The 18,747-nt window shown below is 34.7% G+C and overlaps 1 protein-coding gene across 6 annotated transcripts in view; it reads right to left on the reverse strand.

The window, feature by feature from the left end:
• RPS6KA3 (ribosomal protein S6 kinase A3) overlaps window positions 1-18,747 on the reverse strand; it is a 104,382-nt gene that overhangs the window by 65,681 nt on the left and 19,954 nt on the right. For 2 of the 6 annotated variants that reach the window (XM_031673302.2, XM_072956823.1), the window contains exon 2: window positions 9,231-9,287. In XM_031673302.2, coding sequence (XP_031529162.1) covers window positions 9,231-9,272 — 42 coding nt within the window. In that variant the 5' untranslated portion in view covers window positions 9,273-9,287. Of the gene's footprint in view, window positions 1-9,230; window positions 9,288-15,071; window positions 15,173-16,084; window positions 16,179-18,747 lie in introns of all 6 variants that reach the window. The other 4 variants (XM_031673300.2, XM_031673301.2, XM_072956822.1 and 1 more) reach the window with 4 other exon arrangements.

Below are 18,747 nucleotides of genomic sequence, written 5' to 3' on the forward strand. Positions count from 1 at the left end.
GAGGCATTGCCAGTGTACTCCTGCCTGTCCTTTACAGGGGCACTGCTCTTTAACTTGGCATCTAAGGTCATCTACGACCTATCTCCATCCATCCTATCTTTTTAAACCATTTTTACCCCTACTACTTTTAACAAGCTTTCTCCGATTCTTGACAATCATGTATGTGACTATGATACAAGAGCTATAAAGACTGAGTTGATAAACATAGTGTTTAGGACTAGAGAAATACAATATTTACAAAGTCAATGTAATGAGTGATTCATGTACATGTGGTCGTTAGAAATAAATAATAAGGGGAACAGAAGGGTCAAAGGACCAAGTTAAGAGAAAGACAAGCCATTTCACAATTCTGTCTGAGGCTAGGCACACTGTCAGCCACAAAATTACTGGATACCACCCTAGTCCTTAAGGAGCATACTTTATCCCTGGTGAATAGAGAGCAGGATCAGCCTCGGGAAGGAAGAGGACAGGAAAATGAACACTTATTGGGCTTATTTGTGCCAGGTACTTATTTATCTCCTTTAATTCTCAAGTCTCAAAACAACCTTTGCCTAGTACTGCAAGAACCATTAAGAGAATTATTTCCCCACTAAGCAAGAAACTGCTTTGATTCTTGGATGCTTATGGAAAGCTAAACAGCCAAGATTCCTTATTTCTTCAGCATGGATCATCAGAGCATGGAGTCCTCTGGCTAGCTGAGAAAGGACAGAAAATTCTGGAGTCCAGGAAGGTATCTTGGCTTGAGGGGCAATGTAGCACTCTACCTTCTGCTACGATGACAGTCTCTCTTCCAGCCCCACTGGAATAAAGGATAAAAATAATGAAGTCTCTCCAGTAAGGAAGGAAGAACAAAAGACACTGGCTGGAGCAAGTTAATTGGTGAGAAATTCAACTAAATATGAACTAATATGCAAACATTCTTGGGGGAGGGAGATGGAGGAAGGTGATGACTACTTATTATATTTTGGTACGGGTCAATTTAATTAGATAAATTTTCTTATATTTCATGAGACACATGGAGGAAATAAAAATTTTACTTCAGGTGGATAAAGACAAGAAAGGAATAAGCCTTCCAAAGCCAGAAGAAAGGGAAACAGCATTAAATTCCAGAAGATGGAAGAGAAGTGGATCTAGGACATGGGAAGGAAGCAGACTACAGGGCGAAGAACAAAGAAAAGAGAGGAAGAGATGAGGTGTGAAGAAGGGAAAAATCCAGCCATAATGAGATGACTCTACTGAAAACAAACCAACCAATCAACCAAACCCAGGGGACATATTCAAGAGAGACATCACAAGGGCAGCTCCACACGTCAAGAAGGTCTGAGTGAAGGTATTTTATATTTAGGAGAAATTCAGCTCTCCTTTATGACCATCATTTTAGGAAAGCTGATTTAGCTACCTCTCGCCCTTTCCCCACTTTGGCTTTTGTTTGCACCATTTTCCCATGAGAAAGCCTTCGCTCAAATATTGACATTTCTATACTTCTCAAAATCCTATACATAAAATTTCACATCTTCTCTGAATTTTTACTTGACTACACCAGTTTCAACAAGCTTTATTTTAAATTCTGCTTAATTTTTTATCAAAGGCTAAAGGGTCAAATAATGATGCAAGGCTTATACAACAAAAAAATAGCAGTGCCCAGTGTTCTTGATACCCTTTCAGCTCTTTCCATTGTTCCCTCTGGTGTTTATATGGTAAATAATAACCTTACACTGTTCTCTCTTGACTCATTAATTTAAGATATCACATTTAGACATCCTATTACAGATGACTTAACAAACATATCACACATTTTTGGTTAAATCAACATTTAGTCTTTACAAATATTATGACTATGTAAACACTGTTTACTGCTGAAAAAATATACTCTAGTTACATTTCTTGTGTACATTTTGTTTTAAAGTTTATGGTTGCTTTGTTTTAAAATTTGCTTTCTTTTCTTTGTACCTATCTGAAATTCTTCTGATTTTGCCTCTCAGGTGAATCTTCCTATCTGATAATTCATTACTTCCAACATTTTTTCCCCTGGAGACAGCCGTCCTGGAATCATCTGTCTGCTTCGAGCTGGACTGAGTACTCTTGAGGCCTACTGAATGAACTAGTCTTCTGAAGCATCCTTTATTCATCATAATAGAAAGGAACTTTCTTCATTGTACTTTTAAATGACGGATCTTTTGTTGCCTGAATCTCATGTCTCTTTTCCTTAGAAAATAACCATCTAGTGTTGGAAAAGCCCATTTTCTAGCAACTTCCTAAGAATAGGTACACGTCTGAAAATATCTTGGCTGAAAATCATTTTCACTAAGCATTTCAAAGGCATTGTTCCTTGACTTTTAACTTTCAATGTTGAAATGTCTGGTATTATTCTTATACCCAGTCCTTTATAAAGGTATTAAAAAAATCTCTAAAACCTGTTTTTAGTCCATTTGGGCTGCTATAACAGAACACCATAGACTGGGTGGCTTATAATAAACAACAGAAATTTATTTCTCACAGTTCTGGAGGCTGAGAAGTCCAAGTCCAAGTTGCTGGCAGATTTGGTGTCTGGTGAGGATCTGCTCCCTGGTTAATAAGACAGCCATCTTCTTGCTGTGTCTTCACACGGCAGAAGGGGTCAAGGAGCTCTCTGGGGTCTATATTAGAAGGGCACTAATCCCATTCATGAAGATTCTGCCCTTATGATCTAACTGCCTCCCAAAGGCCCCACCTCTAAACAACATCACATTGGAGATAAGGCATCATCAACATACGAATTTTCAGGAGATACATTCAGCCAACAACAAAAGTTTCAGGATCTTCTCTTTATCCCTGGTGTTTTGATATTACATAATAATGACTCTTCTTGAGAACAGGGTGTTTTTTTAAAAATTATTATTACTAGGCTTTCAGTAGGCAGTTTAAATCCTGAGACTCATGGTTCTCATGTTGGGGATAACTGTTTTTTTCGAATTTTAGTATTCTCCTAATCTAGGAGCAAGATTATCACTGGACCATACTGAAAAGCACTGCCAATTAAAATGTGTCACACCTTTGATTATAATAAACACTCTGATTTCAGACATATTAAGATGTGAGGGAAAAACATACATCTTACAGTATTTCTTTCCTAATTTCTTCCCCTCTATTTCCCTACTATCTCTTTCTGGAATTCCTATACGTAAATGTTAGATTGCTTCTCTTTTTCTCTCCTGTTTTCTCTCTCTTTGTCTCATTGGTCTGTTTTCTGGGAGGTTTCCTCAATTTTAGCTTCTAAATATTCTACTAAAATGTAAAACATTACTGTCACATTTTTATTTCCTAAGAGTTTCTTCTTTTTCTGATTAAAAAAATGTCATCCTACTCTTGTTTTAGGAAATCAATTTCATCCCATAGCACTCAGAGGGTATTAATTTAACTTTTCTTTTCCCTGCATTGCCTGTTTCCCCAAGACCTTACTCTTTCATGTTAGAAGCCTTTCTCAAATGTTTGGTGAGATCTGGCTTTTAGCTCGTATGCAAGAGTGAGGTACTAAGATGTGGACCAGATGTTCTAGAGCTTATCATCTGGTAGGCTTTCTTGTAGGTCAACTGGCCAAGTAGCCAGCCTTTACATTGAATATTTCCCAGAAGTCTTCTAATTTCAGTATCTGGAGGTCTTTCTTCAGGGATAATTTGGTTTCTTCAAGAAAGAAGACTGCACTCTCCTGCCTGGAGGATATGGTCTCGGCTGGTGGACTGGGCAGGGGCAGGGGATCACACCACCATGCAGTGCTAGGCTTTCACTTGATCTCCCTGTTTCCAATCCAGCGCCTCGCCCCACTTCCTACTATGCCTGCGGTTCCAAGTCTAGAGCCTCTCTGGCTCATTTTTCTCTATGAAATAGCTTTTTTCTCTTCCGGGGTAGGAGAGAGAATTAGAATGAAGGTTTTGTCTTTTTTTAACACGTTTGATAATTATGTTTATTCAGTTTGGAGCTACTTACATGTTTTCTTTTGAAAAGAATGATAATACCCTCTTATAAACTGAGAGCATGAAGAAGGATGAGGTTGTGTTTCACTCCTAATGGCCTAAAGACAGGCTCTTTCCTGACTCTTTCTTGAACTGCAGGTACAAAGTAGTGGTGAGTAGTAAGGCACGAACTGTAAGCTTTATGAGCTCTGCCAGTCCATAGCCCTCACGCAGGCTGTCACTGTGTAAGGCTTTAATGCATTATAATACATGTTCAACACGTTCTCTTAACTGGCAGCATTAACTTCCGGGAACATCATCACTGTGTCATGAGTTTGTTTAATCACACTGCTCCTTTATTCCAGGCTTTGTCCAGCTTTCTTACCTCCCCTGACACCTTCAATCATTTGCAGAACCCAGTTCCTGGCAGGGAGGGAGGCATTTATCTCAGTCAAAAGCATCCTTGCGGCTTTCTAGAGTCATTTTCCCTATATATAGAATGAAGGCTTTTAATGTCGACACTCAACTAATCTCGACTTTCAACCCCATACCACACCTCCACTTTCCATAGTGCTTGGTGACATTCTTGGGCCCTTCTGCGGCTTTGGGGCCCTGAAGAAAGCTTCCTTCCTGCTGATATACTCCTCACAAGCACCCAGGTCCTATAACTTCCTCTTGTTATGACTCTTTTATCTGATTTTCATATTTATGTATCATAGTTCAAATAATAGAAGTCTTCTAATTTCAAAGACCACATTTCTGTTTCTTATTCTCCTTGTTGTTTTGGGTGATAATTTCCCAGAGAAGAAGAGGAGAAAAACAGCTCTATTTTACCATTTTAAAACTACAAGTTTCCCTTATGTGCTCTTGTGTCTCTAAACAACTTAGCAGGGTTCTTGGCACCTAACAGACATTCATTAACTACCTGGTTAATGGATGATTAGATGTAGTGGAAATACAGAACACACTCCTATAATAAAAAGACCCCAAAATGCAATGGCTCGAACAAGATAAGTGTCTATTTTTCTCTTATGGAGCAGTCCACTGGTAAGAGGCTAGGTTAGAGTTAAGAGGTGTCCTAGATCATAAGGTCATTAAGTATTCAGGTTTCTACCCTCTTTTTTTTTTTAATTGAAGTATAGTCAGTTTACAACGCTGTGTCAACTTCTGATGTACAGCACATTGCTTCAGTCATTCATGAATTTACATATATTCATTTTCATATTCTTTGCTATACAGTCTAAACCTGTTCATCTATTTTATTCCCTCTTGCTATTCTCTACCCATTCTATAGTCTTGTGGTCAAAACTGGCTAATCATCGCACTCTGCATTCTAGCCCACGGAAAAGGGGCCAACCAACCTACAAGAAAGTCCACCAGCTGACAAGATCCATACATATGGTCAGTGTCTTGTCGTTTCTATGGGTCAGGAACCTGGGCTAACAAACATGTAAGCCTGGAAGCAGATCCTTCTCCAGTCAAGGTTCAGATGAGTCTCTAGCCCTGGCAAACTCCTTGAGTGCAGTCCATGAGAGACTCTGAACCAAGAACCCATTTAAGCTGTGTCTAGATTCCTGCCCCACAGAAACTGTGAGGTAATAAATGTATGTTGCTTTAAGCTACTAAGTTTGTGGTAATTTGTTATGCATAAAATAGACTAGCTACTGTGACACCTTAACTTTCACTATTTAAATGATCAGTAATTGACAAAATGAAAACATTTAATTGTACATTAAAGGCAAATACAATTTAAAAGTATAAGGCTAATATATATTTGACAATCTTTTGGATTTAATACCATTAAAGAAATATTAAATGTTAGGCTTTTATCTTATACCCAATTCCTATAATGTGGAATGATCTCAACAACTTCACACACATTACTAGTAATATCTAAGTCTGCAGCTTTTCAACCTATCTCTAGAATGCAGTTTTCTTTCAGATGTAAATGCTGCTAATGCTGTGAGTACTTGGAGGGGAAGTATGAGCCATGTAAGTATAATATCACAATGGAAAATGATTTTAGAGTACAGAGAATCAAATATTTGAAGGTTTTCCTTCCAAGGGAATTTTTTTTAAAGAAAAAAAGGCAGCTGGTAGCAGAAAAATCAATATTAACACTTACCGATTGTTTTTACATTTGCTTAGATACTAATAAATATATTCCACAGACCAATGAAGTAAAATGCCTCATATGGTTTGGGAGGTGCAGAAATCTAGACCAAATCTGAAGGCAGCCTTGGGCTCTGGGCCCCACGCCAAGGCCAGCACCCTGTGCTAGCCAAGACTTAACCCACACATCCCTTTAATTAGCAAGCACTGATGGAGCACCTACTGGGTACTAGGTGCCAGACATATGGATATAAAACAAGGAATAAGTCAGACATGGTCACTGCCTCATGTAGCTCACAGTTTAGTAGGAAATACAGACAAGAAAAAAGCAATGGAATCTAGTGTGGTGTTGTCATTTAGAGTACATGTAGGCTGCTATGGCAGCACAAAGGAAAAACACTCAACTCAAGGTAGAAATGAAAGTGGTAGTTGTATCAGGAAGACATCTTGGTTGAGTGATACCAAAACTTGGACCTGAAGGATGATCAGGACTTAACTGGAGGGGAGTAGTAAGGGAAGAGAATTCTGGGAGAAGGCATATCACCTATAAAGGCCCAGGAGTAAAAGAAAACCTGATACATTTGAGTGATTGGACTTTTAGTAGAGGGTAGAGGTGTGTGGCCAGAGATGATATGGAGATGTATGCAAAGGCCTTTTATTATGCAGGATTTGGTAGGTCACACTGCATAGTTTGGACTTCAATTAAAGAAAGCACAAAATGTATGAAGGGTTTTAAGAAGAAGAGGTCAATCATCTCACTCTTTCATAACTGACATAATGTTCATGACAGTTTGTGGAATTTTTGAAAAGTTAACTTTCCTAAGATGTTAAAAAGCATACAGAAACAGAAAACTTTTTTTTATATGCTAGCAATAACCAGATGGAAGACACAGAAGAAAAGAAATACTACTTATAATATAACAAAAACTATAAAATACCAATGAATTATCTTAAGAAATGTATGAAACCATATTAAGAAACCATAAAATTTTGATAAAGGATATAAAAGAATATCAGAATAAATGAATGTTCTTGGATATGGAGACTCAATGTTATTAAAATAATTTTCCTCATGTTAATTAGTAAATTTAATGCAATTCAGATAAAAATCTGATTAAAATTTTCAGGAGTGTCTGATAAACTGATTCTAAAGTTCATCTACAAGATGAATAAGAGTACAATTTTCAAAGGTAGGAAGGCTTGCCTTGCCACATAGAAAAACATAAAAGTATAGTAATTAAAAATGTATGTAAAGTTAAAACATTCAGGGGGTGTTGTGGGTTGAATTGTGTCCTCCAAAAAAATATGTTCAAGTTCTAATCTCTGGTACCTGTGAATGCGATCTTATTTTCAAAAAGTGTCTTTGCAGACATGATAATGTTAAGATGAAGTCATACTGGAATAAGGTGGGCCCTAATCCAATGACTAGTGTCCTTATAAGAAGAGGGAAATTTGGACACAGACACACAAGGAGAATGCCATGTAATAAAGGAGGGAGAGATTGGAGTGATGTGTCTATAAGCCAAGGAATGCCAAGGACTGCTGACAGACACCAGCAGCTGGAAGAGGCAAAGAAGGAGCCTTCCTCAGAACCTTCAGAGAGAGCATGCCTCTGTCAACACCTTGATTTCAAACTCCTAGTCTTCAGACTGTGAGAGAATAAATTTCTGCCATTTTAAGCCACCCAGCTTGTGGTACCTTGTTAGGGCAGTCTTAGGACACTAATACCGGCCATTCTATATATGATAAAGGGATCTCAAATGAGTGGGAATGAAAGGTTTTATTTATTCAGTAAGTAGAGATTAGGGCAACAGGCTACCTATTTCGAAAGCAAAGTTAGATTTCTACATCATAACAGGTATTAAAATTCCAAGTAGATCACAGATGTAAATGTAAAAAACAAAACCATAAAAATGGTAGATGAAAATGTAAAAGGATATATAACCTTGGTTCAGGGAAGGATTTTCTAACTAAAACATGAAACCTAGAAGCCAGACTGACAATTTAAAGACAAATGCTTCTGTATATACACAGTGAAAGACAACATAATCAGTGTTAAAAACTAGGGAGAAAATATTTGCACGATATATCATAGCCATGGAGTTAATAACCAGAATATATACAGAGATCATATAGACAATAAGGAGATAATAAGTAACCCAAAAGAAAATTGGGCAAACACAAAAATATAAAGGCCAATATAATGCATGGATACTCACTAATAATCAAATGAGATGCAAGTTGAAATAAGATTGTATTATTTATTTAGTATGTCTCAAATTAAAAATAATTTCTGGTAATATGCAGTACTGAATATATGGTCAAACAGACATTCACATATGATGAAATTTTTATAACTCCTTGGTTTGGAGGGCAATTTGGCAATGCCTATTGAGATTTAAATGTCCATATCCTTTGTTCCAGAACATTCTTTCTAAGACTATATCCCACTGAAACACAAGTTCACAAAAATAGATAGGGGAAAATTATATTAAGTACAAGACATGCATATAATAGAAAACTATGCAACCATTTTAAAAGAGGCCCATCTACATGCATTGTCATAAAAAGATGTTCAAGACATGTTACATGAAAAAAAGCAGGTTGCAGAATATATGTATTTTGTAAATACCAATAACTGTCTTATGTGCAGAACAAAATGACGATAATAACTGAGCTGCTAGCAATGGTTATCTTGCATGGGGAGATAATTTATTAACTCCTTTATGTAATATTTAATGAGTGCCTATTATGTGCCAAGCACTGGTCTAGGTGCTGGGGATTCAGGACAGAACCAAAAAAAAAAAACAAACCCCAAAACCCGAGATGAAGAGATGTTGAATCATCATTTTCAATGTTAAATATTTCTGTAAAGTTATGACCTTTATATTTATGTCTCTAATAAATCTAGAGTTACTTTGATTTTTTAAAAAAAAGCTTTAAGTTACTAATAAAAAAACTTTCAACAAGGTAGTTTGTTTTGTCTTTCTCTTAAAATCAGTCTCATCAAACAGTTTTTAAAAACGTCACTAGCACATTCAAGAAGATATTTTGATAAAATTAATGTGAGAGCATCAACAAATTTCTAATACTGTAAAATCACTACTTTGCTCAGTTTAAACATACAAATATTTAAATTTTAAGGTATCTGATTTATCTATATCCTTTATGATACAATATTTCACTTACAGTTTGTGGATTAATCTCCTCCTCTCCCATAGGTTCATCCATAATTTGCTGTCCATTCTGTGAAAAGCATAGCAAGTAGAAAGTTACCAAAACAGATCTCACATCAGTTAAAGTTAAATGAAGGCAGATAAAACAAAATCATGTAGGAATATTTTCACCCCTAAAGGATTCTAATTAAGTACAGAACTACCATTTAAGTATGCAGTTGCCAATTTGCAACATGTTGTGCTTCAAAAGTTAATACATATATTGATTATTTATAACTATAAAAACATTTTTTTCCATGGAAGTGATATAATAAATAATGGTTACCTTTCCAGGTAAGCCCTTGATTTTAATAGTTAAATGCATTGCAATGGTCTTATTTAAACCTCACCAAACATCATTTACAATACTTTCTAAGGCAAATACATTCTAAATTTCAACTCCATTGATAATTAATCAGGGCAAATGATTAATTATTTGGGGGAAAATTGAGCTAGATCTCTAGATCAAAAGAAATTCCAGATGGATTAAACATTTAAATGTCAAAAAGTAAAATTATACAAGTATTAGGAGAAAATAGAGGTGAATAAAACTTATGGGGTAAGGAGAATAGAAATCATAAATTTAAAAAAAAGACATCTGAATCCATAAAAGTTTAAAACGTCTTCTGTCAGACATAAAAAAGATAGAGACAAACTGATTACAAAAAAAAAAGCAACATATGACAAAGGGTTGGTATTCTCAATACATAAAGAACTTTGTTTTACAAACCTGTAAGAAAAAACGATGAACCTCAACAGAAATGAGCAATAAGGGAAAAAAGAGTTCAGCCTTAGTACTAATCAAAGAAATGCATTTAACTGAAAGATACCTTTGCCTTTCAAATTGGTAATGATTTACAGAAAAAATAACACCCAGTGCTAAGATGGGTATGGGAAAGAGCACTCAGGATATACTGCCGGGGAAAGTGTAAATCAGGACAACATTTCAGGAAGGCAATCTAAGTCTGTATTTTTAAAAAAAGACATAAAACTTTGAAACATCCCATCATTTCAATTTCTTTTTTTAAAAAAATGGACAAGTGTGCAAAGATATACATATAAGAATGCTCACCATAACTTTTTCCAAAAAGAACTCCAAATTGGAAACCTAAATTCCTAACAATAGAGAACTAGTTAAATATATTATGGTACATCCATATAATGGAATACTATGCAGTCACTAAAAATGATGATAAAGATGTAAATTTATTGACATGGAAAGACAGTCACATGTAATAAGTGAAAAAGCAGTTTACAAAACAATATGGATTATAATGATCCCATTTTAAATAAATATATACATGTTTTAATGTATATATTTGTATGGGGAAAAACTCTGGAAGGATATACACCAAAATGTTAACAGTGGCTATCTCTGGGTGGTAGAATTTTAGACAATTTAAACTGTTTGTTTTGTTTATTTGAATTTTCTAATGTGTCTACAATGTCTACAATGACCATGTATTATTTATGTAAATAAAAACAAAACAAAATCAAAACTGAGGTACACAAAGTGTCTTCTCTAGTTCCCTCACTGGAAAGAGGAGTAAATGCCCCTAACCATTTGTTAATTCAACAAATGTACAAGGATCTAAGCTAACTATCTTTGGAGGAATATCAACTGGGAAATAAAAGGAAGCCCACCCATTTATCCCATATCCCACATGTGGCAGTTGCTCTGAATTTAACTCCTCTTAATACTCTTCCTACCTCTATTTATCCATTCATCCATTCATCCATTCATTTCATTTCATTCATGCTATGTTCTAGGCACCAAACTGGAGATGAAAGGTTTATGAAACATGGGGCCCATCTAAAGATCCATCCTAGAGGATCTCACGGGTTTACTGACTCATAAAATGGGCACCCTTCATTTTCAAAAATTCACATATTATGTTCCTAGGTTAGGGAATGCCTACACAATGTTACAAAACACAGAAATTGTGCCAAAAAGCGGAAAAGGGGGAGGCAGGTATAAAATCTCTATCTTCCTAAGACACTTTCAGAAGCTATAGTATTGGCCACTTGTACGGTAAGGTCTCAAGTAACCCTAGGATACACCTTTCTCTTAAAAGCCACAACCATTTATTCAACTGAATACTGATCATGTTTATCTAAACATTCCAGACAAACCATAAACTAGCTGTTAGGAACCAAGGGCTTTGGAGTCAGACACCTAGATTCAAATTTCTGCTCTTACACTAATTATGAAGCCTTGGACAAGTTATTTAAACTATCTAAGCTTTACTTTCTTCATATGGAAAATGGAGATTTAAAAATCTTATCTTCAGAAGAGTTATGAAGACTAAATGAGATTAATATATAAAAACCCTAAGAGAAGAACCTGTCACTTAGTAAACTATCAATGTTGGCTATTTTAATCATAGCCAAAATTCAATCACTTGCTCTGTGGCCCACCGATCTGCTACTTCTCTTGTATTTGCTATCTTACTGAATGGTGTCATCATTAATCTAGTAGCCCAAACTAGACTGTCTCATTAATTGTACACAGTAATCTCTTCCTATAATAAAGATCTACTCAATGGCTCCTCATTATCTGGATTTTAGAACCCTTGGTTTAACGTGAGCTACATTTATATATTCCATGGGAACGTAATTTGAGAATAATCTGCTCCTTGCAACTTTCACTGTATGCAAAGTAAGAACCACTGCTTGTAACTTACTTTCTGGTATAGTAAAAACAACACTAAAATCGTAACTGATAAGCCTACCCTATTACTTCATGTGTTCAAAATGGGGATACTCATCCTGTCTACTCAAAGGGTTACCATTAGGCTCAAAACAGAAACAATTTATAAGAAAACACTTTTTAAACTGTAAAAAGCTGTACCACTGCAAATTACTATTATTAAGGTGAGGTAGCTTCATGAAGATAAAATAATACTATGTAACATCCTTTTAATCTTAGGATCAAAAAAAGTTTAGAATTGATAAGGGATCTTAAAAGTCTTCTGCTCCAAATATACACCATATGCTTAAATCCTTTCTATCTTACTGTCACCTATATTTGAACACTGTAAGGACAAGAAAGTACTACTTCACCAGGCAGCCTACTACATTATCTCAGAAAAAGCGCTGGCTGCTAGATAATATTCTTCATTATATAGTAACTTTTCTCAAACACAAATTCCTTTTAAGAAGATTACTAATATATGATGACTAATTTGCCTGTACTCTATCTGAAAAGTCATAGGAAGTAAATCTACTGCTATGACTATAAACCACCCCAAGTCTATTCTTTTCTAGGTAACTCCAGTCCCTTCAAACATTCCTTACAGAAGATGAGACCATCTTCTTTTCTGAGCATGCATCTAATTCATCTTAAAGGGTGGTACACAGAATTGCTTGCAATTAACATTCCAACCTTGATGTGACCAATGCAGAGTAAAGGGCATATCACCTCCCTTATCCTAGATAATAAACTCATATTAATGCAGTTCACATATACATCATTTTTGGATTACCCACAACACACAGCTGAGTCATTTTATTTTTTCCCCTGTTTTCTGTTGGTTAAATCCTTGTCTTCTTCCCTCACACTGCAGCTAAGTCCTGCATCTTCTATTCTCTACTTGTTACGTAGTCTCATAAATAAAGCCCTATTTTAAATTTTTGATTCATCTTTTTCCAGTTCTGATTCATTGCTACAGTCTCTATAGATTAAATTCCAAATCTGTCAGTCGGCTTCCCTCACTATTTTCAGCTTCATGTAATTCATAAATTTTATATTTTCTTTTCTGAACTCTTCATCCTGCTAATTAAAAGTAATATACTAACAAAGCAATCTAAGAAAAAAGTTAAGTGAAACATGATCGAAAGATATTTTATGCTCTATCTTCTGCAAAAACATCTACTTCCTTTCTGAGTTTAGCAAATATTTAAAGTTTTGAACAATTTAATTTTTAAAGCAGGAAAATATAAAGCCAGTGTTATCCTACATACCAGGGAAGCTTTACCAAAATTGACCACCAAAAGCACCTTTACTTCAACAAACTTTTGTATCATTTCACCAAAACAAGGATTCAAATGTTATTTACTAGAAATGAGCATCAAGTTACCTCCCCAGCTAAGAATTTTCCCTTTTGAAAAATGATCCTTGGTTTCATTAGAGATTAGGTTACATGGACCACCAGTCTGACTCAGTATTGCAATACTTATAGCTCCAGAAGTTCAAGGAATAATGCCAATTACAAAAGAAAATTTATTTCTCTAATTTTAAGAAACAAATAGAAAAAGCATGTGGTCCGAATCTGACTAACATCAGGTTTAAACGCCAGCTCTGTCACCTATTGGTGTAGTTTCCTGACGTTAGATAAGCTACGTAACATTTTGAGCCTCAGTTCCTTCATTTGTAAGATGTGTATAGTGTCTACATCACAAAATTGTAATTAAAAGGATTCACCAAGGGACAGTAGATACTCAGTAAATGCTACTGCCTATCCCCTTTGGCCTGGATTGACTGTTTAATATTAACATGTCTACAGCTAGTTTCTAAAGTTGCAATGCAATGAAGAAGTACAGGAGAGTGTTGAGATACCTGTTTCACCACTTACTACAGCCAATTTCCTGCCAAGCAGGGTGGAAGAGATCATTCACATATGTGGTATACTTTTATACAATGTGGCTAAAGAATGAGTACGGACAAAAAAGAATAGTTTAAACGTGAGGAAAATGTATTTATCCTCTCTCATCCCACCATAATGCCTTCCAGCCAAAAAACTGCAGAGCTTGGCAGACTGTAAAATGCAAATATTATGTGAAATACTGGAAAAGGTTAGGAAATGCTAATCATGCTTTACTGTGTTAGTCTGAAATGTGTAAAAGTCAAAAATCAGGATAACGTACAATATGGGTCTCATCAGAATAAATCAGATAAAGAAGACTGTTAGCTTGGATTTTGGCAGGAATTATTTCCAAAATAACTTCTAATGTTTCGGTATAAAATTATCATTTAAGATAATCTCCCTGGCTTTTAAGAGGATGAACAATTCAAATCAATAATTATGAACCTAGGTTTCCGGACTTCTACCATATCCCCAAGTACTTAAAGGAAAAGTTTGAAATGTTAAAAATAATAATATTTTATTAATTTAAAATTTTTTCATTTTAAGCAACCCTATTAAACAGATTGTTCTGCTGTAATGGTGTGTTATAATCTTGCACATTTACAGGCTGCTGTTTGATACCTCTGAAAAAAATTTTTTAGAAAGTTTAAAAAATGAGTTGAGTCCAGCAGAAGATCATCTTGTAAACGTACACTAGGACTAAAAAAATGATCTGTGATTCATAAATGCTACCTTGAACTTAAAAGGACATATCATACTGACATCCTACTACCTGGAAATGAAACGGACATACGAACATTGGGAGAAAATAATTCCTCACAGAGGACAACAGCCTAAAATAACAGGAAGGGAGGAGGAAAAGAATGGGACCAGGGCACTAGTGTATTAATTTGGAGACCCAGGGTGTAAGAATGAGCAAGGACCATACCTTTTTTTTAAATTATTTTTTTTAACCACTGTCAAGTTTCCACTTTTTTTAACCACTCTCAAGTTTCCACAAGTATATCTGCCTTCCAAACTCCCTGGTATCAGCAGTGGTTTTCCTGCCCAAAGCATATGCAATAGGACTTCCATGAAGGTGCTGAGGATGAGGCATCAGAAATCTCTCTAAAACTTCAGTAAGATACCATCAGATTGTTCAGAATCCAAAGAATCTTCTACGCAATCACATTGAAACAATAAGAAACAAGCATTTAATATTCTTAATAAGGAATGTATATAATCCTTACCAATGTGACAGGATTAAGAATCAGCTCCTCATTTATCCTAAGGAAATATCAGAGATGTGCATAAAGACTTATGTACAGTGATATTCATCATACTCATTAGACTGAAAAATAGAAAACAATCTAAATGACCAACAGGGGACTCGTTAAATAAATCATAATACATCTACTCATATGTAGGGATACTATGCAATGGTTAAAATTAGGGCCTCAAAGAAAAATTAATGATGCAAAAATATGCTGGCAATATATCAAATTAAAAAGGATACAAAACTAAATAGTATGACCCCAATTTTACACCCCCCCAACATGTGTGCATGTAACTGGCAAAACATATAAAAAATCTTAGTAGTAGTTACCTGGGTCATAGGATTTTCTTCTTTCTACTATATTTTCAAAATTGTATGCATTTTTATTATATATTATTTTTATAAAGAGAAAGAACAATCAATGTAATTAGAAAAATTCATTTATTTCTAGTTAAGGTGTCCTTATACCTGCTTTGCTATTCCTCTAAAGCCTTGCTAGTATTCAAGACTATTCTGTTTTCTAGACTAGGGTAGGAATAACCGCTGGCTATATTTATATTATGAAATTTTAGAGGAACCTTTCAGAAGCTTGTTTTCTTTCTGATGGTTTCCTGTGGTTGTGGCCTCAAAAAATAGGTATGTTTTAGGCCTGAATCCACCCCATTTTTTGGGAGTGTACCCTTAAGGGGAATTCTGCTTATGAAACAAGAATATGTTGAGATAAGAATAAAGAAATGAAAACACAGTAGCCAAAATTAAATCTGCATTGTGAGTAGCAAGTATTAGAATTGACACTGCAGAAAACAGAATCCATGCCACGGAGGACAAACTTGAGTAAATGAAAAAAAAAATGAAAGAGAAGATTAAAAAACTATGGAGGACAGACGTAGAAATAATCTATGAATAACAGATGCTCCTAAAGAAAAAAAAACAGTAGTTTAATCAATCAAAAGTATAAGAAAACTTTCCAGGTCTGAAAAAAAATACCTGAGACTGGAGACTGAGAAGGTTCAACAGAGATCATCAACACCAAGACATGTCCTGGCAAATGTTTTTAAATTTCAAGGATAAAGATATAATCCTACAAGCATACAAGCAGAAAAAAATAGGTTATTTTCAAAGGAACTAAAATCAGATTGACCTCAGATTTCTCCTCTGCAACAATAAAATGCCAGAAGACAATGAAGTAATGACTTACAGAGAGTTAAAAGGAAAAAGTTATGATCTAAGAATTTTACAGCTTTGTCTTAGTTTTTCATGTACAAAGGTCACAGAAAATTATTCTTAGTTCTGTCAAGTCTTATCAAGTTTCACCATCCTGGTAGTATCTTTTTTCATAAACTGTTCAAAGGTTATGTCCTAGACCATTGAAAGAGAATCAAAGTAAGAACTCAAGAATATTGAAGTAGTAAAGAACTGGTAAAGTATATTGACACCAACTTAATATCTAGAAATAAGTGAATAAAATAATTAACCCCAATAAAAGAGAAAAGGTCAACAATGAAGAATAAATAATTGGTATCAATATATAAACAATATAAACCGCAGAAAGTTAAAGGTAAGATTTGTAACCTCAGGCTAAATTAATGTGGACTCAAAATAAAAGAGTTAGTGGAAGAAGGGAGAAACTAAGATTCTAAATTCTGTCTTTCCTGAAAGGATATTTAAAAACCACTGTTTTTAGTAATTAGCTAATAAATTTAAATTTTTGGAATGCTTTGAAAAACCATACAACAACCAAGAATTGTATTTACATAATGCAGTCCAAGTCACTGCAGAAGATAATAACTGCCAAAGAATAGTACTTCACACAGGCATCACATTCAACCCTAAGCACATGAGGCAGGTATAATTACCCCTATTTCACATGAGGAAACCAAGGCTCAGCAAAGTTAATTAGTGAATGGCAGAAGCAGGATTCAAACCCAAGTCTTTACAGCTCCATAATTTTCTTCAACATTTCATAACCTCCTCAAACAAAACAATCCATATGGCACAAGAAAAAAAACAAACTACAAGGAAAGAATAAAAGACTTAAAATAAGATGACAGAAATCATTCCAAAAGTAATAATGTAAGAAATGTAAAGTTTAAAGTACCTAATCAAAAGAAAGTGTCTTACTGGATATTTGATGTTATTGCAGAATTACTGATGTTTTTATGAGTGATGATGGCATGGAAGTTACATGTTTTAAAAAATCTTTACCTTCAAAGAAATATAAATGCAAATATTTATGTCTGAATGGATTAGCTTCAAAATAATCCACCTGAGCCAGGGAGTAGAAGAGAGAAAGTAGTGTGCAGGTGGTGGGGAGTACAGATGAAACAAGACCGGCCGTGAGTTGATTATCTTTGAGGCTGGGCTATGGGAATATGGTGGTTCATTATACTACTCTCTACCCTGGCATGTGTTTGAAATCTTGAAAATAAAAAAATTAAGAGTCTTAGGTTATATTTTTAAAAAGCTTAAAAAACTCACACAATTATTTACTGCTTAAAGAGAAACCCAAACAAAGATAGCTAAGTGTAGAAAAGCATAAAGAAAAAGAAAGTGTTTGTGATATTTAAGGCCAAAAATAAAATGTGAGGCAAAACCCTTAAGCTGATTAAAAAGGTGATTTGATTTGGACTAAATACATAATTAGTACCTAATACATACAGTAATAATAATTACTATCATTTACTGAGCAATTGTCATACACTAGGCAAGTATATCTTTGATGCTTCTAACTTTGTGAGGCATTATCACTAATTTACAAATGAGGAAATTAAACCAAGATGGGTGTGTCAATCTTTTAAGCACTGTATCTTTAGCCCCTAGCAAAATGCCTGGCATACAGTAGGTGCCCAGTAAATATTTGCTGAATAAGTGAGAAAATCTAATATCCTGCCTAAGGCTAATACGCAGAGCTTAAATTCAAATCTAAATCTGATTCTAAAACCCCTACTCTTAATCACATTCAAATCTTTCCATAGTGGTATTTCATAGTAAAAGATGTTATTTCCTTATGCATATGTTTCTCTATTTTTCATATTTCTTTAGATTTAGCCTCTTACTTTTTCAAACAAGTCATTAAAAATAATAAATGCAAAATAGTACTGAGCACATAATCACAGACTAACCTAACCACAAAACACAAAGGAGATGCTTTCGTGACTATAACATGAAATAAATGGAAACAAAATGGAAGGTGAAATTTAACACACTAATATCAACTAGCATAATGAATAAAATAAGGACAAAGCATATGATGTAACTTGCATTAGATTAGGTAGATACTAAGTTTTATTATGTAAAAAGAATATGGGTTCTTTTCAAGAACTTATGAAACATTATAAAGACTGTGTTCTAGGCCATGAAGTAATTCCAAAATTCTTAAATGCATGAATTCTATGCAGATCAGTTTCTGATTATGGTAAAAAATTGAAAAAGGAAATACACTAAAGCACTTAGTCAGAAATTAATATTCTTCTAAATAGCTACTGGCTCAAGGAAACAATAACAGCTATCATTTATGCAATGCTTATTTTGTTCAAAGTACAGTGTTAGCTATGTTACACATACTCCCTTATTTAATCCTAATTAATCATTAATATACCATGAAGGATGTTATTGTGCATAACAGAGAAGAAAAAAAGTTAGGCTGAGAA

This window comes from Vicugna pacos, chromosome X, assembly GCF_048564905.1.
Source record: "Vicugna pacos chromosome X, VicPac4, whole genome shotgun sequence".
In the NCBI taxonomy this organism is placed as follows: domain Eukaryota; kingdom Metazoa; phylum Chordata; class Mammalia; order Artiodactyla; family Camelidae; genus Vicugna; species Vicugna pacos.